The 24,440-nt window shown below is 51.5% G+C and overlaps 2 protein-coding genes across 7 annotated transcripts in view; one reads left to right on the top strand and one right to left on the bottom strand.

Annotated features, from left to right (window-relative positions):
- The first annotated feature begins 3,935 nt into the window (after nucleotides 1–3,935).
- On the top strand, nucleotides 3,936–11,995 carry Gpx3 (glutathione peroxidase 3). The gene is made up of 5 exons (XM_021634617.2): nucleotides 3,936–4,094; nucleotides 8,345–8,498; nucleotides 10,142–10,259; nucleotides 10,628–10,727; nucleotides 11,073–11,995. Exons 1-5 carry the CDS (start codon nucleotides 3,942–3,944, stop codon nucleotides 11,292–11,294), a joined length of 747 nt encoding a protein of 248 aa, XP_021490292.2. The 5' UTR covers nucleotides 3,936–3,941; the 3' UTR covers nucleotides 11,295–11,995.
- A 448-nt stretch (nucleotides 11,996–12,443) lies between these two features.
- Tnip1 (TNFAIP3 interacting protein 1) overlaps nucleotides 12,444–24,440 on the bottom strand; it is a 48,521-nt gene continuing 36,524 nt past the window's right edge. For 5 of the 6 annotated variants that reach the window (XM_021634593.2, XM_060363690.1, XM_021634595.2 and 2 more), the window contains 7 exons: nucleotides 21,252–21,380; nucleotides 19,335–19,466; nucleotides 18,886–19,011; nucleotides 18,384–18,449; nucleotides 17,947–18,138; nucleotides 16,539–16,629; nucleotides 12,444–13,196 (listed from right to left, as the gene is read on the bottom strand). In XM_021634593.2, coding sequence (XP_021490268.1) covers nucleotides 13,162–13,196; nucleotides 16,539–16,629; nucleotides 17,947–18,138; nucleotides 18,384–18,449; nucleotides 18,886–19,011; nucleotides 19,335–19,466; nucleotides 21,252–21,380 — 771 coding nt within the window. In that variant the 3' untranslated portion in view covers nucleotides 12,444–13,161. The remainder of the gene's footprint in view (nucleotides 13,197–16,538; nucleotides 16,630–17,946; nucleotides 18,139–18,383; nucleotides 18,450–18,885; nucleotides 19,012–19,334; nucleotides 19,467–21,251; nucleotides 21,381–24,440) is intronic. The other variant, XM_021634594.2, reaches the window with a different exon arrangement.

Raw genomic sequence — 24,440 nt, 5'->3', positions numbered from 1 at the left:
TGGCCTGCCGTCTATGTCTGTGCACCACATGCATGCCTGGTACCTGCAGAAACCAGAGGAGGGCATCGGATCCCCTGGAACTGGAGTTACAGGCAGTAATAAGCTGCTTTGTAGCTGCTGGGAATTAACCCCAGTCCTGGACGAACAGCCATGCTTAGCCATTGAGCCGTCTCTCCAGCCCCTTAATTTTTTTTTTTTTTTTTTAAGGATAAGAGATGCTGGGTGCTCAGCTCTCTGACATGAGATGGAGATCATGTTCTCAGACAGGAAATAAAGCCTACTATTGCTTCCTCCAAGGCTCTATGATGTCTATTTCCACTACCTCCACCCCGAGGTCACTGAATGTCATCTCTCCTGAACAAGCTTCCTCAGGACAACCCACTTGCCTTCAGTCTCAGACTAGTCTTGTGGTGGAAAATGGTTAGCAAAGGCTGCCTGCCATTCTGCTCGCTCTGGTTGTCAAAGTGTCCTTCACTTGCTACTATGTGATAGATGCTGACCAAGCTAATACGTATCAAGGCTCACTTGAGCTGCTGCAAATGGCGATTTTGTAGACCTTATAATTCAGTGCATAAAATAAGCAGGACATGATGATGGGATGGTGAGTTGCTTTAAGATAAACAACAAACAAAATAAAGAAATTATGTTAGCTGGGCACACACACCTATAATCACTGGGCTTGGAAAAGTGGAGGCAGAGAGATCAAGAGTTCAAAATCGATTATCCTTGGGAGGTGGCTAGATGGCTCAGCAGGTAAAGGCACTTGCAGGCAAGCCCGATGACCTGAGTTTGATTGCTGGAACCCGCATGGCAGAAGGAGAGAACCAACTTCTACAAATTGTCCTCTGACCTCCACAGGTGTGTGGGGGTGAGCGTGCCTTGCCTCCAAATAAAAGTTAAAATTTTAAAACAAAATTTGTAACAACTTTGAAAAGAAAGAAAGAAAAAAGAAAAGAAAAAACATCTCCTTTGGGAATTAAAAAAAAATGTTTCCTTAATAAATCTACATTCCCTATGCTAAAAAAAATGTGTAATAAAGTTGAGGGAGAAAGTTTGAATTCTAGGAACTAATAAAACCAGGGGTCAGGTGTGGTGGCATACACTTTAATCCCAGCACACTGGAGGCAGAAGCAGGAAGCTCTCTCAGAGTTGGAGGCCAGCCCGATCTACATAGTAGGTTCCAGGTCAGTCAGGCTACGTAGAAAGACCAGGTCTCAAGAACTAACCAACCAAAACCAACCAACCAAAACCAACCAACCAAAACCAACCAAAACCAACCAACCAACACCAAACAACCAACCAAACAACCAACCAAAACAAACCTAGTGCATCTGAGCATTGCTCAACAAGCAACATTAGCAGAGTCCTGAACTGGTAGAGGGAAGGCTGGGCAGAGGTGCAGAGGGCACCACACAAGAGAAAGCCTGCAGTCCAGCAGAACAGACAGCGTTCGGTCCAGCTGAGGAAGGCAGGATTGGAAGAGAGGCCAGAAGACCAAGTGGGCAGGTTCTGAGTCACTGAAGGAATTTGAACTTTAACCTGATGGCAAATGGAAGCTGCCTGGTGGAGAACAACATTTCTCAGGAACAAACCTAGCAGAGCTGCTTCGAAGCTCTCTTGGTGTCTCTCTCTGACAGATATTTTTTCTTCTAGAAAAGCTCTCTCTGTATACAGTTGTGAACATCACACCTAATCCAGCTGTTTATGCCTTCTCTTTCTCCTACTTTTCAGATAGAGGCTTTTGAGGCTCAGGCAGGTCTCAGTGAGCGTTTGATCCTCCTGCCATCTGTGTGGTCCTGGGACTGGAACCAAGGGCTTCAAGGTGCTAGGGAAGCACTCTACAAACTGAGCTACACGCCCCCACCCCTTTAACTTAAGATAAACCTTTCACTAAGTTGCCCAGACTAACCTTGAACTTGTGATCCTCTTTCTCTGGTCACAAGTTGTGCCGACAGCCTTCGAGCTCATCTCTTTGCCTGGATAGTTTTTTGAGGAGCAGGGGAGATAAGGTTTCACTTTGTAGCTCAGGCTATTGGTTATTTGGGGAGGGAGGCTTAACTCTCGTTTTTGAAACACAGTCTTGCTATGTCCAGTGCAGCCTGACTAGAACTTGCATCCTCGAACTTGCCATCCACCACCTCAGCCTCCTTAGCCATCTCAGAATCCCTGGGATTTACGCCTCCTCTGAGTAGACTGCAGCAGTTTTCTTTCTTCTCTCTCTCTCTCTCTCTCTCTCTCTCTCTTTCTCTCTCTCTCTCGTATGTGTGTGTTTGTTTGTTTGTTTTGTTTTGTTTTTTTTCGAGACACAAGGTTTTCCTGTGTAGCGTTGGCTGTCCTGGAACTCACTCTGTAGATCAGGATGGCCTCAAACTCACAGAGATCCCCCCCTGCCTCTGCCCTCCCAAGTGCTGGGATTAAAGGTGTGCCACCAGGCCAGCCAGCAGTTTGCTTTCTTATACTCACGAGGACCACTCGCAGGCCAGTCTGATGAAGGCAGCCCTCAATTGTGACTCCCTCTTCCTAGATGACTCCAGTTTATGTCAAGTTGACAAAACCCAAACAGAAATAGAAACAACCCAACCAAACCAGCACTCGTAATAAATGCCGTCATTCAAAACCTAAAGTGTCTCCCAGCTGTCTCCCAGACCGTACGGACAACAAAACAGCATAGGCCAGAGTCTGGATTCTGGTAGTTATCACCACAAATTTGCACAGCAAGGGCTTTTACCTGCTGAGACATCTTACCAGCCCCATCATTGAGCAAGGCCTTATGAATGCAGAAAGGACCTTCCAAATTCCACAGGTCACATAACTTCTCGAATCCCAGTAAGAGCACAGTACCTCAAGGCAGTTCTGGGTCAGGGACTTCCTAGAAGGCACCTAGTCCTAGGACTCACATGACCAAGACTGAGGTCTTAGAACCCCTTCTGCAACTTGTCTGAAGGCAGAGGCTCAGCTAGTGCCTTAGAGAGTCCGACACAGGGGTCCCATGGTTGTCCTACCAGCTTGCCAGCCCACTGTGGCAGCAAGGCAGGAAGCCCCAAGTTAGAGCTGCCTGGCCTGACCTTATACGAAAGCACAAACACATTTAATGATTCATTCAACAAATATTAAACACCTGCTGTGTACCCTCAAGAGATTCCTGGGCTAGCTCCACCACTTAGAAGCATAGCCTTCTTTCACAGCCAGGAAGTCTTTAGAGATTAACCAATCTCATCATTACAGTTGGGGAAACTGAGGCTCAGGGAGGGAAAATAATGAGTTTTAGACCACAGAGATGGACACATAGTTTTACGTGCTAATTAAAAGTGTGTGTGTGTGGGGGGGAGGGGTTCTGGTTCCCACCCACCTGAGCCGCCATCCATACCCTAATCAAGGAGGAGGCTGACTTCTAAACCCAGCGCATTCACAGATTCCTCTAATTGGCTAAAGCTGGGGATTGAATGAACCTGTGACCTCATGCATGCTGGCCAAGTGCTGTACCACTGAGCTACATTCCCCAGTCGACACCGGGTCTCAGTCTGTAGCTAAGGCTGGGCTCGAACATGTGCAGTCCTCCTGCTTCAGCTTTTTGGATTCTGGGTTTACAGGCGCGAGCCTCTACATCTGGCTCACACACCGCTTCTTCTGCACTGGGGGATCTACATTCTTTTAAATCCTCGTTATCCAGGGCAGGGCCCTCTTCTGGTCCCGAGGTTTTTAGAGCTTGGGAAAAGAGCTGCATCCTGGGTGCTCTCTGGAGGCTCAGCCGCGCCCATCTCCTGCTCTTTCCTGGCAGCTGACTCCCTTCTCTCCCTCCTAAGCTTTGTCACTGTCATACCGGGCTTAGGGAGAGGGAGGAAAAAGGGGCGGGAATGTCTCGCCCTGAAATCCCAACCGCCTTGCCATTGGCTAGGAAGCCCCCAGCCTGGCTGCGGATTGGCCACGGTGGAGGGCTTGAAATGTGGCAGAGCGCTCCGGACACCTCAGACGGACTGTGGCCATCCCAAGACGCCCCCCAGCTCGCCATGGCCCGGTTCCTCCGGGCATCCTGCCTCCTGTCCCTGCTCCTGGCCGGGTTCGTTCCGCCGGGCCGGGGACAAGAGAAGTCCAAGGTGAGTGACCCTCCAGGGCGCAAGAAGAGTCCATTGCGCCCAGGTGTCCAGCGCGCGACTGGGAGAGCCACTGCTTCCCTAGAGGTGCCGGGCTCTCCACTCTGCGACCCTGCTACCTGCACCTTTCCAACTCAGACCGGAATGCTCCAGCGGGCAGAACGAACCCAGGAGGACAGTCTTCCCCGAGTTTATACTTTCTCATCCCAGGGTCGCGTTGCTACATCCCCAAAAGGACTGTCCCATTCAGAGGGTTTGGGAGACGGTGTGGTTTTGTTTTGTTTTTCCCCCCTATAGTCAGGAGAATGCGGCTGGTGGCTATACTCCTGAAAAATTGCTCGTGTCCGGGGGCGGGGGTGGGAGCGGACCGGGGTGGGGGCTAATAGCTTCTTCACTCATCCCAGGGCACTGAAGGCAAAGATCTGTGACTCAACAGTCTTGGCTCGGAGATGCATCCCTTTCTGGGCCTCAGTTTCTCCATCATCAGGATGATTGGAAGGCTATGTAACCCTCCAGTTGCCCTCTCCATGCGCAGCCCACTGGCCTGCCACGGGGCAAAGAGAAGCTAGAGGAGACAACCAGGCCAGTCAGTCTGCTGGCGCCTTGAGTATCCTAGTCTAGTTGTGGCGCCCTGAGCTGGAATGAGGGTGGGGAGACTGAGGGCAGATGGCCTGGCATGCTATCTCCTTGGTCAGGCCTGTGCTGGGTGGGCTTTGCAGGCCCCTCCTCTACAGGCGGAAGAAAAGAGATTGCTGTCTCCATCTTCTACACACACCTGGGAAGGCTCTAGCTTTGAGTTTCTGGATTTCTAAAATCCTCTGGGTCTTCATTTTAAGATCTTCTAAGTCTACCTCTTAGAGAGCCTCAAGAGTGGTTCCTGTTTTAAAGCACCTTTCTCCCCTCACCTTCTTAAACAGAGAGGGCACCTGTAAAGCTTTGGTTTTTCTCTCCAGCCCTGTCCCTGGTCACCAGCTTGGCAGGCATTTTTCTCAGACACACACAGGATGGAGTTCAAGATCAGGGTGTGGAGTGTGTGTGTGTGTGGGGAACTGGGGCCTGTGCCTTCAGTGTGGGAATAGCTTGGGGTAGGGAGGGGGTGGTGAACCCTGTCCTGAGGCTGCAGGAAAGAACTTGGGCTGTAGAACTCATTGTAGCCTTGTGCTGTCCATAGGGAGGGAGGTGAGGTCAGAGAGAAGATCGAGAATGGTCTAGGAAGTTTTTAGGGTGAGGTGTGATCTTATCTCATAACCAGCTGAGACTTGTGGCTCGTCACAGCCCAGGCGTGCCCATCTGGTCTCCCAGGTCCTGGGAGTTAGCATGCTACCGCTCTGGCTTCCGGGACTCAACTACTTGCCTCAAGCCCGCTTCAGGACAAGGGAACAGGGAGGGGACCTGTGCAGACCCAATGTGATACAGCCACAGAAAGAAGTCCTCTGGGCTCGAAGGGAGGGGCGATGGGCAGGGAAAGCCTCTGCCTTGTCCAGTTTACAGCTGCAAAAGGCTTTGCAGAGCTGTAGACTAACAGCTGCTGACGTGGCATCCTAGTAACCGCTGGTTTCTAGGTGACTGCACAAGGCAGAGAGCATCATGGGAGCACAGAATGACGTCAAGGCTGAAGGGCCTTGAGTGGCCCCGAATCCCACTCTGTCTTACAGTGGACAGGCTGGAAGCCTGAGAAGGGGGAGGGATGGTCACGTACTGCCGAAGGCCCAGCAGAGCCCACATGCAGGCCACTCACCTGAGACCTCTCATGTTCACAACATCACACCAAGGGACACGGGGAGATGGAACAGGGAAAGACATGGACCAGTGGCCTAGGCAGCCAGGAGGCCTGGTTCAGTGACCCCCCGCCCCCAACTCGTAACCCATTATTCTCCTCTCTTGTTCCTCAGTCCCTTTCAGTACTCTCTGGTCTCCCTCGTGGAAGAACAGGGTTCTGGGATTCTATGGACGCAGAGGGGGCTTTTGTGGGAACTGAGCTGATGGATGTAATCTAAGCCTCACTCACCACAGACCACCCTCAGACCCATGGTAGCCTGGGCTCCCAGCATGCACCCTATTCTTCCCCTATAGAAAGCATGACAGCTGCCATTTCTTAGGGTAGCCAGTAGACAATTAAGGCCCCTCCTTACCATGACAGGGGAGCCTCACAGACTCTTGGTCCTTTGCTGCAGGTAGAGTAATCTCCATGTCCGGCTGGCCCAAGTCTATTCTGATCTGCCAACAGTTTCTTAAAATCATTTTGAGTGTTGGGGAGATGATTCAGTAAATAAAATCATTGTTACGGAAGCAAGAGGCCCTGAGTTCAAATCCCCAGCATCCATGTAAAAGCCAGTCATGGCCACATGTGACAGCAGTGGTGGGTGGTAGGGCAGACAGACAGGCAGACGCAGGAACTCACTGACCAGCCTAGCCAAACACTGGGCACAAGCTGGGGAGGGCCGGCAACATGGCTCAGGGGTGACAATGCTTGTAGCCAAGCTTGATGATCTGAGTTTGATTCCTGAGACCCACATAAGTAAATGAAATAATTTAATAGACAGCATCTCACAATCCTTTCCTTCAGCTTCTACATGTATCTGCATACACACACAGCCAAACAAATCAAAACAATACAACAAAAACATCCTTTGAGAGGCAGATGGAGTTATCCTTTAGACCAAAGCCCAAAGAATGTTTTGTTCAGGGCCACACAGCCAATGAAGATAACAGAATCTAATTCAAGGGGTTCCTCATGTTCCCTTCCCTCAAAACTATATGGAGAGGCTTGGCTTACCATTGTTTCAAAGGTCCCATTATTCAGTCAGCCAGGGATTTTTTTCTCCTCCTGAGATTCAGCTTGGGGGTGGTGTGAAGTGAGGTGGGGTAACATGCAGGCAGGCAGCAGCGGTTGTATCCTGGTGTTTGTGTTGTGTTGCTCTTGTTGAGGCAGGGTATCCCTATGTAGTCCAGGCTAGCCCTGAACTCTTCATCTCCTGCTTTGGTGCTGACATTGCTGATGTACACCCCCAAGCCTGGCGCCGTTTGCCCTTTAGAGTGGAAGTGATCCCAGCCAGGGCTTCCGAAGCCTGGGGCAGAGGTCTCCAGCTGAGCACTCAGCCCAACACTCAGCCACAGCACCTGGAATACTAGACTCCTGGAAAGCAGGGACTTTGTACTATAGCCCAGAGAGCTGTTAGGTGTCCGGGATGACCCAGCAAAGGCGGCCAGACTCACCCAAGTCGTCAGGCCTGCAGCGATTCCGTGACAGAGGAACACTACTGCAGCCCACTCCTCTCCCCCAGCCCCCCACAGCCGGGATGGCTCTTTCACCTACTTACGCTGAGGACCTTGCTTTGGCAACAGGTTTTCCAGAACCAAGGGGAAGAGGGAGTGGCTTTTCCCTTCCCATGTGGCTCTCCAATCTACTGAACCAGGGACCTCTCCCTGGAGTTCTGTTGTCCCTGTCGGGGGTGAGGTGGGGTGGGGGTGGGGGCAGGGTAACATCCTGCTGGCAGGCAGTGGGATCCTCTCACATCTGAGTTGAAAATAGCGAGTACAGTGTGACGGGAAGGCTGGAGAAGAGAAACAGCCAGCTGCAAACAGCACTGAGCTGGTGGCAGGGCTGGAGCAGCTCCCGAGTGCTCCGCTCCGGCACACCCTGCTGTGCCCTGTCCACCTTCCCCCCTTCTCCGGGAGGCAGACTGTGGAGAAGCCGGACAGACAGGAGGGAGCATGGACATCATCACATCACTCATCTCTGCAGATGGTTCTGTCTAGACATTGTATTGTCACCCCAGATGTCACGACGAGGCCCCGTGACAAACCTTTCCATACTCTCGGATCCTGCTCTCACATCCCTGCTTCCTCCACGCCTCATCTTTCCAGTCCTCCAGACTGGGAGGCTCTGACTCATTCTCAAAGTCTTGACACATCCTTTCTGTCCAGCGTCTCCTGTCCGTCATCTTGCACAGGCCTCCTCAGATTTGCCTGGACTTCTGCAATAACCACCCTACTCTGCTTCTCAACCCAACCCAACTGCCTATGAAATACAGAAATGATTACTGTCAGAGTTCCACAGCACTCAGTAAGTACTTAATGCAAATACTGAGTGCTTGTTGGGTCCTCAAGTGTCTCACAGTTCTAGTTTTTGTTGTCCCGGGTAGTCATTCTCTCCCTGTTGGGAATCATCTTAACTGGAAAGTGGAGAAATGTCTGTCTCCTAAATGTCTCCACTCTAATAGTTCCCTGGTGTCTATCTTTTTCTCTTGCAGACAGACTGCCATGGAGGCATGAGTGGAACCATCTATGACTATGGGGCCCTCACCATCGACGGGGAGGAATACATTCCTTTTAAGCAGTATGCAGGCAAATATGTCCTCTTTGTCAACGTAGCCAGCTACTGAGGTCTGACAGACCAGTACCTTGGTAAGAGCTCCCTCATTCATGCCTTGCTGCTGAGTGTGGGGTCAATTCTGTCACTTGGGCATACTTTACTCCCATGAGGTGCAAGGGAGAAAGGGTGATGGTGACTGAGAGCCCAAAGTCTGTATCCCAGCTCCACTGTATTTCATATCTTCTGGAGACAATTACATAAGCCTGAGGTCTGATGGTCTTTGGGTGTGTTCTAAAGTATTCCTAGATACCCTTCTTCGCTCTAGGGCACCTCAGCTACCTTGGCTATGTGCCTGCTTGCTCCCCTTAACTAGAGTGAAGGAACAGCAGGGGTAGCTGCAGCTCACTCTGGCTGGGAATGCCTCCTCTCCCCCTAGCCTTGTCCGTCTGTATCCTTCTCTTGAGAATAGGTCTGCTAGCTTGAAGCCCTGGAGGGAGTTGATGGGGAAGAGTTATGGGGTGCTGGGGTAGATGGTGGCATCCAACAGTTCATTCTTTTTTGTTGTTGTTTATTTTTTCAAGACAGGGTTTCTTTGTGTAGCCCTGGCTATCCTGGAAACTCGCTCTGTAGATGAGGCTGGCCTTGAACTTAGAGATCCACCTGCCTCTGCTTCCTAAATGCTAGGATTAAAAGCATGCACCACCACTGCACAGCTCAACAGTTGAGCTCAACATTTCTCCACTTTCCAGTTACCGATGATTTTTAAGCAAAAAAAAAAAAAAAAAAAATTTGAGACAGGGTTTCTCTGTGTACCCTTGACTGTCCTGGACTTGCTTTGTAAACTGGGCTGGCCTCAAACTCGCAGAGATCCACCTGCCTCTGCATCCCTGAGTGCTGGGATTACAGAAGTGTGCCCCGAAGCCCAGCTTCATAAGCAAACTTTAAGGACAGACTAACTCAGCCCTCCTCTTTACTCAGTATAACATACAGGAAAGGGAACCAAGGCTCAACATGTATAAACTAGGGCGACAAGGCTGGCAGTGGCTGAGCCCGGCATCTGGCCGGAACTCACGTCCCCTTAACAGCAGTGTCCTCTGTCTTTTCTTCTCAGTGAGGACGGAATCAGAAGCCTCAGTTGGGAACAACTGGGCCAAAGCTTGATGGTTCTAGGGGCAAACGCTTTGGGGCCAAGCAGACCCTGGCCACCTGGCTGCCACCTGCAGGGGAGTTCCTGGATTTGCAGACAGGGTGTATATATTTCTGTAGCTCTGTGGGCAACACTTTCGTCCAGTCCTTGAATGGTGCAGTACATCTCTAAAGAGATGGGCTGGGTACTCACGCTGCACCCAACTTAGAGGTGCTGAGGAAACCGGCAAACTGGCCAGGGCCTCTCCTGGGCTCCTGAGTTCCCAGCTGGGAGCCATATGAATCCTGCCCTCCCCACCACCCTAAGAAAGTCCTTAGCCATCTGCCCAGGGGCTGATGGAAAAGTCCTCAGCTCACAGTGAGCCTATGACTACTGACGTGAGGAAGCAGATTCCTTCTCCCAAATCCCAACTGGCCCCAGACTGAGTCAGGAGAGGACCCGGGTCCAGCCTTGACACTGACTCACAGGGTCACCCTGTGAAAATGCTCCCTCCTCAGGCCTCAGAGTTTCCAGCAATGTGGAGGGTGGGTAGGGAGAGGGGCGATGAGGCAGGTTCTTCACCCGCTCTCTTCTCTTTTCCCGGCCAAGAACTGAATGCACTACAAGAAGAACTCGGGCCATTCGGACTGGTCATTCTGGGCTTCCCCTGCAACCAATTCGGCAAACAGGAGCCAGGCGAGAACTCGGAGATCTTACCCAGTCTCAAGTGAGTCCTCGTGGCTGGAGATGGGGCAGAGGCTTGGGAGACTGCAGTTCCTGGTTGACTGAGTCCTCGCCAGCCACTCAGTCCCTCTGCTCCCCCATCCCTAGCCCAGGATGGGGTTTAATGGAACGACGGGGAGGGGATAGGAAACAGAAGGCTATGGGTAACTAGTTGGGCAGCACATGATGAGTAGAGAGGAGTCCTGAGGCACGTGGGGTGTTGCAGAGAAGGGACCAAGATGGTAAATACACACTCGGCCCGGGTATGCCACCCACGTCACCAGCCATCACTGCATAAAGGATTCGCAGCCCTCCCCCCCATTTCTAAGCCACGTGTGGCTCCTTTGGACCCACAAAAGTATACTCTTCCAGGTATGTCCGGCCAGGTGGGGGCTTTGTCCCTAACTTCCAGCTCTTTGAGAAAGGAGATGTGAACGGGGAGAAAGAGCAGAAGTTCTACACTTTCCTGAAGGTGAGAATGGGTGGTCTGGAGGAACCTCCCTCAGCTGCTCCCGCCCCAGCCCGTGTGCCTTAGCGCCTGGGAATGTCCTGGCATTGGCCTAGTAGTCCATGAGAGGGCTTGGCAGACCCTGTGGGCCCATCACCCTGCTGTACAAGTGAGGTGGGGCCCCCAGGGGCATCTGAGGGGCCAGAACCTTCTAGTCACCACCACAGAGATGGGCAGCCAAGTGCTCTAGTCCCCAAACCGGGGGCCTTCCCTCAGTGCCAGAGAGTTTTCTCCCAAGAAGGCTGAGAGGGAGGGTGGTGGTCAGGGGCGGCCACAAGTCAGACTGGTGGCCTCTCACCCCTGCTCTAGAACTCCTGCCCTCCTACCACGGAGCTCCTGGGCTCACCCGGCCGCCTCTTTTGGGAACCTATGAAGATCCATGACATCCGCTGGAACTTCGAGAAGTTCCTGGTGGGGAGAGATGGCAAACCGGTTATGCGCTGGTACCACCGGACCACAGTCAGCAACGTCAAGATGGACATCCTGTCCTACATGAGGCGGCAGGCAGCCCTGGGGGCCAGAGGGAAATAACTGACAGCCCCGCCCCGTTCCCTGTCCATCACGCAAGGGCTGGGAGGGGCTCTTCAGGAAGGAACCCACATTACTATTCATTCTGCACTCACTCCTGTCCCCCTTCCTTATTACATAAAAGACAGGCCTGGCACGACAGTGTGTCCGTACACAATTGTCCCGTGTGTGCATGGCTACACAGCCATGTTTCTGCCTGCTTGATATCCAGGCATGGACCATCCATGCTCACAGCTTGGCGCTGGGGAGTAATAACAGCCTTATTTTTTTTCAGTTTTCTGTTCCAAATGAGCCCAGAGGAAACACCAGTTCTAGTCTTAACAGTCCTGCTCAAACCTGGACATCACTCTTGGGGCCAGTATCCCCCCCCCCAACTACACTGCCCACTTCCTTCATCCTTCCTGAAGGGCCCTCCCAAGTCCCCAACCCCATCCCACAGTGCTCCTGAGAACAGCCAAGACATCCATGAGTGTGATAGCCATGTACCCCAAGTCGGGGATGGTGTCTCCATGAAGGAGGGGCCCGAAGCCCTTGTGGGCGGGCCTCCCCTGAGCCTGTCTGTGGGACCAGCCCTTAGTGCATTCAGGCTCTGGCTCCCAGGCAGGGATACTACCCCTGATCCTCTGGAGGACATGCTATTCTCTCATTTTGTCCACTGGCAACTCTCACACCCCCATCTGCCCAGTAAAGGCCTTTCTGCAGCAGCTCAGCCTACTTGGTATTTCTTCAGTGGTGGTTTCCTGGCATGGGTGGTGGGGCCTGGGGATGGACACAGAGAGGGTGGAGGAAGGGGGAAGATAAACAAGGTACACAGGGCGTGCTTTGGGGCCTGTGATTTGGCTTCTATTTAGGTCCATACTGCAGCTCTTGCTCAGCCACTGGAGTCTGTAACCAAGCTCACATCGGCTCATTCCCCCCACCTTCCCCAGGGCACTGAAGGCTGAGAGAGGGTGTCAGTTCTGAAGGATGGGAACTGAGGCTCACTTCAAACCCTGATTCCCTACTGAGGATCTTCCCTCCACCCTTGGTGCCCCTAAAATGGTCGCAACATTCTCATGGCTATGCAGGAAAGGAATGCTGATAGAAGAACCAGAACCAGAAAAACACCCCAACTGGCCGTGAGGGCCTGAAAAAATTACCAGGCACAAAATGTCGATCCTTAAGTTGGATTTATGTCCAAGATTTGTGCAAACAGCTGCCTAGCAGCAGACAGCTACCTTAATACAGACCTCTGACACCATAAACATCTAACTGTAGGGGCCAAAGGCAGCGCCAGGCTGGGGCCCTTCAGCAGACATGGCTGGTGTGGCCATCGTCCCAGATCACGGTGGCTCTCAAGAGGCTGCCATGGGTACAGTAAAGAGCATGCTGGCATCAGAACATCCCACTGCTCTCTTCTGCTCTAGAGACAAAGCCCTTTCCCCGTAACTCCCCACAGAGGGGTAAGAAGGGGGTCGTGGTGCAGGTCCTGCTACTGAGCTTGAAGCAAAATTTACACGTGCACACGAACTGGGTGTGGTCTCTGGAGAGCCTAGAGCCAAGTCTGTGAGGTTCTGAGAGGAAGGGGTCTTCTTGGTCGCACTCCACTGTTAGGACGGAGGCCAGCAAGCCCCAGCAACAGCGGGCAGGTCAAAGCCAGGCAGGGTCCCTTTGCATCTAGAAGAAACTGGTGGAGGCCTTGTGGGTTGATTCTCCTTGGTCTTGCAAACAGTTCCGAGGTGGGGCTGGGGATGTGGGCCGCCTGCTCATCCCAGCCTCTGCTCTGCCAAGGCTTGGGCCACACAACATGCACATGTCCTCTAGAGTCTCGGGATTCTGACTTTAGCTGGCTCTGCAAGACGAAGGTGGAGCCAAGTGACCCAACGTGGTCTCACTGAGGCCCCTCACAGTCATTTTCTGCAGACTCTAAATAAACAAAAGGTTTGAAGCTTCAAGATCATGTGGTCTGGTCAGTCTCACATGGACAATTCAGGCCTCCTCCCCAGTGTAAACAACAGCTTGTTATTGGATGTCACTGAGGGCCAGGCTGTCTCTCTCGGGCATTCATCATGCAATCTGCACTCAGCCCTGAGGAGCACATCATTCGTTACCTCTGTAACAGAGGAGGGAACTAGGACAACAAGTTACGAAATCCTGTCCCAAGTCCCAGATTTATAATGTTCTGGAGCGGGAATTTGAATTCAGTCCATCAGCCTCCAAATCCCAAAAGTAAGTACTGGGAGAGGGGTCAGCCCAGCCTACCATGCTATCCTCTGCCACCCACTGAGCCCCAAAGGACTTCAAAGACCCTCTGAGGAAGTGGCCAGCCAATCCAATCCCTTCTTCCAAGCACCAAGTTTTCCGGCTCCATCGGAGTCTGTCTGCAGCCTCTGCTCACACTCCCTCCTGACAGGGCTCGCCTCATTTCTGCACAACTGTGACTTTTTCTAGGAAGTCCCTCTTCATGCTGAGACAGACATGTCCTCTCTGTTGTACCTATCCACTTTTCACGCTGGCCTTCCCAGAGTCCCACAGGCTCACTGTTTCCTGTAGAGACCAAGGACCCATGCCTCCAGACTAGCTTTCAGTTCCAGAGCCTTTAACCTCTGTAATGGCAGACTCTGGCCAGAGGGAGTTTCCCAGTGTTCCAATCTGGTCATGTCACTGTGTTTTAAAACGTCCAAGGACTCTACACTACTCTCAAGATTCAGACCAGCCCTCCTATCACATTCTGCCAAAGGCCCTACCCTGTGGGGACTGCTGACATCTCTTACCCCACCCTGCCCTGCTCTCTTACCCCTCCTTGATCCTGGCTCCCTCAGATGCTTAAATCACCGACTTCCCTTCACAACAAATTTAACATTATGACGTGGATTATTTTTTTTTTTTTTCTTTTTGAGACAGGCTTTCTCTGTGCAGCCTTGGCTCTCCTGGACTCACTTTGTAGACTAGGCTGGTCTCGAACTCATAGCGATCTGCCTGCCTTTGCCTCCCTGAGTGCTGGGAATGACTTGGATCTTAAATGTTTTGTTTTGAGACAGGGTTTCTCTATGTAGCTCTTGCTGTCCTGGAATTACTCTATAGATGAGGTTGGCCTCAAATTCAGAGGCTCACCTCTGGGGATCAAAGGCGTGCACCACCACCAAGTGCCTGGCTTTAAAAGAGAGACATTTAAGAGCTTAGCCAGTGGCTGGCCCATGGTGCTCTCACAATAGGACAGTGAGGGGGAAATCAAGGTCGCCAGGCAAGCACCCTTGAAGGGGGGCTGAGATTTTAGCCCTTCTCTCTTCCTTGTTCCCTGGTAAACACCTGCTCTACCATATACTCCTACTATAAGAGGCAGTACCACTATAGACCCAAGGTGACAGGGTCAACTGACCATGGGCTGAGACCTCTGAAATTCTGACTCAAAAATACATCTTTCCTTCAGATAAGTAGATTGTCTTAGGTGTCTGGGCCCACCGATGGAAAGCTGAGTGACATAGAAAACTGCTGACCAAGCAAGCTGCCGACCAAGGAAATTGCTGACCAAGACAGGGATCAATCATCACGGAGTCTACGATGCGGGTCAGAGTCCCAGGAATGCCTAGGTGGCCCCTCCGATCGAGATGAGATCAGTGTGCCTTTAGGTGGGGCCGGGCAGAGAACCACTTTCAGATGCTTCGCCACGTTCAGACCCAGTGCCCTTAGGCTCCCTTGCCCATCGCCACTGTGACCCCAGCAGGCTCTGGCACAGTTCTAATTGGCAGATGTCGACATCATCCACATAATGATGGTTTGGCAGGAATCCGTAATGCCAAGTGTTATGGGGTCAAGGCTTCCACCCGGATTTCAAAAGAAGGCCTGGGGACTGGGGCAGGCAGTGTATGCGGCAGGTTGCCAGTGGGCAACCCCAGAGAGGAGGTAGTAGGTGAAACTGTGAGGATGAAATCTAAGCTGTCCTGAGACCCCAGGAAATGAAAGATGCCAGTAGTGTGGCATGCAGGTCAGCAGACACCCATGGGCAGCAAGCACAGCCAGCTAAGGTCACAGCCCAGAGCTGTGGAACTTGTTTGTTCTCCCGGGTTTCAGTATTATTCTGGTCTGACCCATTCTTGTCTATGACACTCGCTCTCCCTTCTGAAACAGGGATATTCACTCTGTGTCTGGTCCAACACTGTATACTGAAGTGTGGAACTTTCTCTTTGGATTTTTGTTTTGACTACACAGTCTTGAACTTGCTATGTAGTCAAGGATGGCTTTGAACTCTTGATCCTCTTGTCTCTACTTCCCAATTGATGGGAATATAGTAGAGGCCATCATGCCTGGCTCTCTTTGGTCTCTGTGAGGGTTCACAGGTGGTGAGTCTGCCTTGAGCCTTACAGATTGGGCTTCTAGGCAATGCTAGAAGAGCCAAAATCATGGGGACTCTGGGAGATAGCCTACATGCGCTTTACACTGTGAGACAGACACAAGCCTCGGGAGCCAGAGGCAGAATGTCCCAAATGCCTGAGTTACCAGCCCATGGATCGCCAGGAGTGGGGCAGAGTGGAGGGACGCTGGGTCATTGTAAGCATGCCCCTGAGAGGATATAGGGTCTCCCAGCTGATCCTCTTTCTTTCTTTCTTTTATTTACTTTTTAATTTTTTGCGTCCTGGCCATCATGAGGTCAAGAGCCCACCTCTCTGCTCTCCTGTCATGATGCACTGGGCAACCATGGACTCAAACTGCTGGGCCGAGTAACAGTGACTGAGATCTATGAAATCTTGAGCCAAACTGAATCTTTCCTGTTTGGAAGCTGACTGTCTCAGACATTTTGTCCCAGAGAGAGAAAGCTGAGTAATACATGAGGTTTTCATGGTTGTCATTTTTCTCTGCAAAAATATCTCCCACCCCTCTGGCTTCTCGGCTAGGATGTCACCGCCGCCACAAAACTCCCTTGGCCCTGCTCCAAATCCCACCCCTTGACCTCTCTTGCAGAAACTTGCTCTTCTGGGCACTTGAGTGCAACCCGGCTGCCTATGTGAGCCCTGAGATTCACTTCTGCCTCTCTCACCAGGACAGCACCATGTCTGCTTCCACTTCTGAGCAGCACTAGCTCCTAGCACAGTGCTAGAATTGCGAATGCCTGCTTCTTCAGTCATTTCATCTGTCAGTCAACATCTTTCCTCTCTCAACACTATTTCAGGAAGCTGGGCCTCCATGCCACCAAGCTCACAAAATAAGTTTCTGCAAACTGGATCGGTTCTTGTGGGCGAATGTCCTCTCCACCAGGGGAACCATACTCACCTGGTTCTGCAGGCCTGTCTGGGGGCAGGTCCCTCACTTGGGAAGTCTGATTTCGAATCCCTGCACAGGGTGGACTCCAGGCATACTCTGGCTGCAACAAGATGGGTAGGTAAGAGTCCACAGCTGAGCCAGGTGTGGTGGCCCAGCACGCCGGAGGCAGAAGCAGGTGGATTTCTGAGTCTCAGGTCAGCCTCATCTACAAAAAGTTCCAGATCAGCTAGAGCTATACAGAAAAACTGTGTCTCAGAAAACAAAAACAAAATAAAACAAAAATAATCAAGTTGGTTGGGCATGGTGGCGCACACCTGTAATCCCAGTACTCAAGGAAGCAGAGGCAGGCAGATCTCTGTGAGTTTGAGGCCAGCCTGGTCTACAAAGTGAGTCCAGGATAGCCAAGGCTACACAGAGAAAGCCCATCTTGAAAAAAAAAAAAAAAAAACAAAAACAAACAAACAAACAAAAAAAACCAACCAACTCCCCTGCCCCCTGCAAAAAAGCATAAAAAAGAAGAAGAAGAAGAAGAAGAAGAAGAAGAAGAAGAAGAAGAAGAAGAAGAAGAAGAAGAAGAAGAAGAAGAAGAAAAAGAGTGAAGAACCCACAACCACACTGCAGAGCCACAGCCAGAATAGTTCTAAACACACAGGAACAAGGCACCAAGTCCTAAGGGTTACACGTTATTTGGCCAAATGTAGCTCTGAGACCAGGCCTCCCTCCCTCTCTTGTTTTTTGAGAGAGAGCCTCACTCTGTAGCCCAGGCTGGCCTCAGACTTGTGGGCAGCCTTCTGCCCTCAGCTGTACTGGGGTTACAGCATGAGTCACCACATCTGGCTTACGCCAATATCTTAAGCACGGCCTCTATGCCAGCGTTTAAGTGTTATGAGGGGAGAAGCTGTATACCATAGGAGGCGACTATATCCACCAAGGGAGGAGCCGGGCACACCTGAAGTGGGGCAATCATGGAGACCTCAGAGGAAGGGGCAGGTGACAACTACAGAAGGTAGGAGAAAGAGGAGCAAAAAGAGAGGAGCCAAAATAAGAAGAGGAAAGGAAAGGAGAGGGAGGAGGAAGAGGGCAGGGGTAAGGGAGAGAAGCATGGTGAAGGTCAGATCTGACTCAGCTGAAGGTGCTGAAACTCCAGAGCAAACTTTGATACCTAGCTGGAGACTCAGTGTCAGCCCTCCCTACCAGGCCTTCTCCCCTTGACACGAGTGGCGCTAGCAGCTAGAGGCTGTGGAGTCCTGACCACAGGAAGAGCAGCCCAGGGCCAGGCCTGGATACCTGCCCGCAACCACCCTGTCTCCGAGAGACCTCCCGGACAGCAGTTTCTCACCTTCCCCCACCCCTCCACCTTGGCCTTCCTTTCTGTCCTACAGACAGAATCTGTAGGAAGGAGGAACACGAAACTCACCAGATGGAAGAGGCGAGAGTTGGGGAGGGGGGGCGGGTGCTCCATGGGCATAGGGGCTGGAGGGTAGCGGATTTGGGACCATTCCTTGTAGGTGTGGTGAGGTACCATGGCTGGCATGGGTGGGTAGGCATAGGGATAGGCCCCGCAGAGGTGCTCGGGGTGGGGTTCCACGTGGTAGCGCTCTCCCGAGGCCTGCAAGAAAGACTTGTATTTGCCTCTGGCCTGCCAGTCAGTGGCACCCACCTTGTTGCCCTGTAGCCAGAACCTAAGCTCTCAAAGGCAAGAGAGGCACAGGCAGAGGTCTGGGGACCTGGTTATAGATGATGGATAATGACAGCTAACAGGGACTGCTCTGGTGGCACTTAACTGGCAGAATGCCAGCAACATTTCCCATGGGATAGTCAAGTGCGAGCTGCCTGTTCCCCCCAGCTGCTCACCTTCGCTTTCCTCTTCTGCTGTTTGGCGGCTTCTTTGGCCTTCTCCTCATCTTTGAGTGCTTTGAGCTGGAGGAAGAGGGAGAGAGGCCTGATGGTATGTAAGTGGTTCAATGCCACGTGTAGGCCCAAGATCTCACCACCCTGAGGGCAGATGGCTGAGGCCCAGGCTACCCCACAAGCTTGGGAAGTCCCAGGAAGGGCACTGAGGTGCACAGCAGAAGCTCAGTGGTTAGGGGGCCCTGCTCTTCCTGGGTGGCCTGAACACAGGTTAGGAGGGCTGTCGAAGCACTTCCCTGCCAGCATCTTTTCATTCTACTCTATTATTTCATTCCTCTAGGCATCAACACTGATGATGAGTCAGAGCTAGAACACCTTATCGAGTTAGACCTTGACACTGTACAAAGTTCAGAGGACAAGGGGCTGGCAGACAGACAGAGCTGGACAGAGTCCAGGAAGTGCCCAGGACTCTCTGACCCCATAAGGCCCGGGGTGGTGCTCTCACCTGGGCATTCGTCAGGGTGACCTGGGCCTGCAGCTTCTCCACTTGCTTCTTCAGCTCCTCCTTCTCTTCGTTCATGCGTTCACGGTCACTCCGTTCCCTCTGGAAGTCCTCCTCAAAGATCTTCACCTGGTGGGGATGAGGGGGGAAGAGGGGGGGTCACACTGCTGGAGGCTGCACTATTCTATTTGGATTCCATGCTTCTCACTGGGCTGTGGGGGAAGAGCTGGGAGCACTGGAGAGTGGAGTAGGGCCCCAAATCTAATGTTGCCAGAATAATTCCGTGTTCCTCTAACTCACACTCAGAACTTTTAGACAATATGTCATTTGAACAAAGGGATCATGGGCTTAAAATGAAATGGTGAAACCCAATGACCAGGCCCATAGAGAATGGAGAGCAGAGCCAGCATGCGCAGGGCTGACTGGCTGTCTCCCAGCTCACAGGCCCTCACCTGTTGTTTCAGCAGCTCATTCTGCGTCACCAGCTCCTGCTTCCTCAGGTGGACCCCAACCCCTTCTGGGCTCCCAAAAGCTGGAGGTGGAGATGACGGAGCGGCCTGGATGCTGAGGGCCTCCTCCAGGGCCTGGGGTCAGGAGAGAAGAGACAGGATCAGCAGGAGGCATCCCTGGAGGTCAGGCCATCTGAAGACAGCCCGTGGAGGGCTCTTTCTTACAGTCCCATGAATGTAACTGTTAACCCCAGCAGCAGTGGTCCTCAACCATACCTACTCATCACTGCTGTACATGGGCCGCGGCACTGACCGAAGCCTCTTCATCATGCTGCAGGATAAAGGCTAGGACCTCATCCCTGCTTTACACGCTTGAAAATCGAGGCCCAGGGACCAACTGCAACTTGGCTGAGTGTCCCGGGTTTTGTGTGTGTGTTTTTTTGTTTTGTTTTTTTTGTTTTTTTTTTTTTTTGGTCAACTCGACATAAGCCAAAGTCAGTCATTTGAGAAGATGAAACCTCAACTGAGAAAAAGCCCCAACCACACTGGCCTATAAGCAAGCCTTCGAAGCAATTTCTTGCTTGGTGATTGATATGGGAAGGTCCATCTCTGTGGGCAGTGGCACCCTGGGCTGGTAGTCCTGGAGTATATAAAGCAGGCTGAGTAAGCCGTGAGGAGCAAGTCTGTAAGGAATATTCTTCCATGGCTCCTACTTCAGCTCCCTGCCTTGACTTCCCTCAGTGATGGACTGAGGGACATGACAGTTATACCGTGAAATAAACCCTTTCCTCTCCCAGTTGCTTTTGGTCATGGTGATGTATCACAGCAACAGAAACTCTGACGGACACTGCTGAGGTCGAACAGCTAATGAGTGAACATGACGATCCTAACCCAGCTTGTGCTCTTAACCTGCATGCTAACCTGAGATCTCCATGTACAAAGACCTCTAAACAGGCCTGGCTCAACAATTCACACCCTAGACCTTGAAAGAAGCTTAGCTCTCTGAGAGGAGCTGCATCTCTCACAGCTCCTGCAGGATGCTAAGCTTCAGCAATCCATCTTGTCTCTAGTTCTCTAGTTACATGAACCTGGACTGCAATTTCTACTTAGTTTATTTTATCAGGTAACCCTGTAGACCAGTCACAGCCAAAGCTGGGGGGAGGGACAGTTGGGTGGTGGCGGCACATGCCTTTAATCCCAGCACTCAAGAGGAGGCAGAGGCTGGCAGACACAGAGCAAGTTCAAGGACAGTTAGGGCTACACAGAAAAACCCTGTCTCAAAAAAAAAAAAAAAAGGGATCCATGCCCTCTCACTATTCCCCTTCTTGTCTACAGAATGCTCCCATCTTCCGAGGTTCCCTTCGCTGCTTTCCACCAACCCTGGTCACGTGATAATTTACAGCTCTGACCATCTCAGGGCTAGCTATTCATTACCACCTGGACTTTAGCCCCTAGACATCAGGGACTTTCAGTGACAGGAATCTTACACTGCCTTCAAGAAATGTGTGTGTGTGTTTGTGTGTTGTGTGTATGCATACACAGGGCAGCCTGTTAGCAAGAGTGAGAAAAAGCTGCTGCTACCCTAGGTCCACAGAATGGTGCCACCAAATATAGATAAAAAAAGATCCAGAGACGGCTTTGCTGAGCAAGTGACATGCAAACTTGAGTAGGCCAGAGGGGAGGGCCCTAGGAGGAGCCGAAGGTACAAAGGCCACATGGGAGGCAGGAGTGAATCCACAAGAATGGGGCTGGGTCACTCAGGGTGTGTGGGGGCAGGCAAGACAGGAATTGTACCTCTCGCCCTCTGACCAGGGGTCACATCTCCTGATCTGGGAGTGCCAGCAGAAGGGTGGGCCCTGCAGCTGAGCTCATCTTGAGCTGTAGCCTTCCCCCATTTGGGGGAGGAGTCCTAGTACCCACCTTATTGAGCCTCTGGATCTCCTTTTCCTGGTATTCTCGTTGCCGGGTGAGTGGGCTCAGCTGATCCTGCAGGTATTTGACCTTCTGGCGCAGCTCCTTGGCCTCCGTTGTCAGCTGTTCCTTGTCAGTCTGCAGAGAGTGCAGGCTTGGTAAACAGGGACTCTGCAGGAGGCCAGGACTGCCTGACCCATGCCCTGGCTCTCCCTCCCTCCCAGCAACCACCTCACAGTGCTTGTCTGAAAGAGGCTGGCATCTTTGAGAGTCTGTATGTGTTGCTCTCAAGGAAGAGATGCCTGGCAGAGTGGAAGGCCCTCAACTCTCTCACCAACTGGCAGAGACCCTGGGCCCCACACAGACCCTCTTAAATAAGCTTCCTAAATACTAGGGCTGATGGGATCTTAACAAAAGTCACAGGGGGACCTCATGAGAGCTGTGAGTCCCAAAACTGGGTGTAAACATTGTCTGTGAAATCCTCTCAGGAGAAAAGTCCCCATCTCCACCAGATTCACAAAGTGAAGAATACCACAGTCTTGTAAGGACCTCAGGCATGTGAGTGTAGAAGACAACACGCTCAAAGATGTAAGCGGGACAGGAGGAGGCCCTCTAGGGACGCGTACAGCGTGAAAGGTCACCACAGCTGAGGGGTGGAAGCTTGCAGGCTTCTGCACCACACAGCCACAGCTGGAACAATGAAGGGGCACCGACCCCCTCTGCTCAGTGAGAAACAAATGTGTGTGTGGCGACTTCCTGCAGAGCACACAGGAAGCTGGGGCAGAATTCAAGGTCCCCATTTCCATTCCATTTATGTCCAAGGAAGAGTTTCTCTGCTTTTTACATTCTCTTTTACTTATTCATGTGTGTGGGTATGCACACATGAATACCTACCACGTGGGTCCCAGGATCAAACTCAGACCGTTAGGCTTGGCAGTAAGACACTTTATCCACTGAGCCATCTTGCTGGCCCAGATATTCTTCTCTGACTGGGAATCAAACTGAGCTGCAGTGGTAAAAGTACCAAATGCTATTTACCAGGACAGGAAGTGGATTATTTACTTTTCCACGGGCTGAGTTTCATGCATGCCAGGGAACTGTCGTGTCACTGAGCTATGGCCCCAACCACGCAGCCCTCATTTTTGTTACTTTTCTATTTTAAGATAAGGTCTTACTAAATTGCCTAGGCAAGCTTGAACTCAATCCATAGCTCGGGAGGCTCTAAGCTTTGGTGATCTTCTTGTCTCCGCCTTCCAAGAAACTGGGATTGTAGGCCTACACTGTGACTCCTAGCTAGGCAAGAGTTTAAAACAATGGTTGGGCTGAGAGTGGTGGCACACACCTTTAATCCTCACAGTTTGGAGTGGTTCTCTGAGTTTGAGCCCAACCTGGTCTACATAGTGAGCTCCAGGCCAGCATAGGCCACATAGCAAGACTCCTGCCTCCAAAATAAAAACAAACAAACAAATATTTAAACAGTGGATGGCAGTACAGCACTAGGAGCAGGCATATCTATAAAAAAAAACCTGTATTGTCAGCAAATATATGTTTTGAAAAAAGGTCTAGGAGCTAGAGATGGTTCAAGTGGTTACAAGACTTGTTGCTCTTGAAAGGACTTGAGTTCAGTTCTTAGCACTCACAAAGTGGCTCACAAACATCTGGAACTCAGTTCCACGGCATCTGATGCCGTCTTCTGGCCTCCATGGGACCAGGCACACATGAGGTGCACATATACACATGAAAGCAAAATACTCAATACACATAAAATAAATCTAGAAAAAATTTATTAACCGATGTTACGGTTCTGAAGACCAGAGTCTGGGGAAGGGGTGGGGAAGTATTCCAGGAAAGTGTTCAGCTCATCCATATGTGGATCAGGGGACAGACTGAGGCAGGTCAGTGCTCACCCTTCCTGCATGGCCCTTAGTCAACAGTCTACACATCGGAGGGTGAGTGGTTACTAGTCAGAAGTGGCTCAGTGCAGCCTAGGCCAGGACACATGGCTCCTGCTTAAGACTCTCAGACAAAGATTGTTCTCGACCACAGAGTTCCCATCTGCAATGCCAGGCTTAACCTAGAAAGGTCCCGCCATCCTCCAGTGGACAGGTCAGAACTGTCAGGTTCCAGGGATTGGCTTCCCTTGTAGACCTGAGTGAGCAAAGGAGAACACAGAGCCAGGATATTTGGCTGTGAGTGCCATGCTAGTGTGCTCAGAAGAAAGTACAGTGTCTCTGCTACCCAGTCCTCTAAGGGAGGGGGTAGTCACAGACAGAGGCTACACTGGAATAAGGCCAGGCTGTCACGTGCTGATGGAAGGGCCTCTGAAATGCAATCCGTGTTGAAAATATCCCCTTTAAAGCTAGGCAAAGCAGCCCACACGTAGCTTCGTGACAGGAAAGACCATCACTAAATCACTAAGGGTCTACAAGCCAGGTGGCCTTTCTTCTGTCAGCTGCTTCAGGACTCTGGAGGGCCATCACTGGCACCAGTCATACATGACAGAGCAGAGGCCATTTCTTTATAGAATACTGCTCCATAGCACAGCCAAGATCAGGTTCCTTCCGCTCAGTCTCTGATCAGTCCCCTTCTTTGTTGTAGAACTTAACACACTTTTACTTATGAGCCTCTAACTGGTCACTCAGCACCTCTTCTCCAGACAGGGTAGAGCAGACTGGTTTCCCCTGATTCTTTCTAGCACAGTGCCTGGAGGGGCTAGGATGACTGGATAAACGAATTCCCTCTATTTTAGGCCCCATACTACTCTGAACTCTGAACAGCACCTCACCCCATCAAGGCCTTTCTGTTTTAGGATACAAAGCCTTTTTATATGTTATTTTGACAGTCTCATATAGCCCAGGATGGCCTCAAACTCACTATGCATTCAAGGATGGCCCTGGGCTTCTGCACTTCCCTCTACATACTCCCACGCCTGGTTTATGTAGCACAAGGGATTGAACCCAGGGCCTTTACTAACTAAGTGCCAGCTCCAGCCTTGCTGTATAGGTCAGGCTGGGCTGTAACTTTCTATCCTCCTGTCTCAGCTTCCTGAGTACCGGGACTGCAGGTATCAGCCTCCCATGCTCCATCTGTATGTTTGTATATATCATGTACTTTTTTCTATAGTTCTTAGGATTTAAGATTTTAACTGATCAGGGGCTGGAGAAGTGGCTCGGTGGCTACGGGCTCTGGCTGCTCTTT

Source organism: Meriones unguiculatus, chromosome 11 (genome assembly GCF_030254825.1).
Source record: "Meriones unguiculatus strain TT.TT164.6M chromosome 11, Bangor_MerUng_6.1, whole genome shotgun sequence".
Lineage (NCBI taxonomy): Eukaryota > Metazoa > Chordata > Mammalia > Rodentia > Muridae > Meriones > Meriones unguiculatus.
Note: the sequence above shows the minus strand (reverse complement) of the source record. Positions and strands in the feature narration are given on the sequence as shown.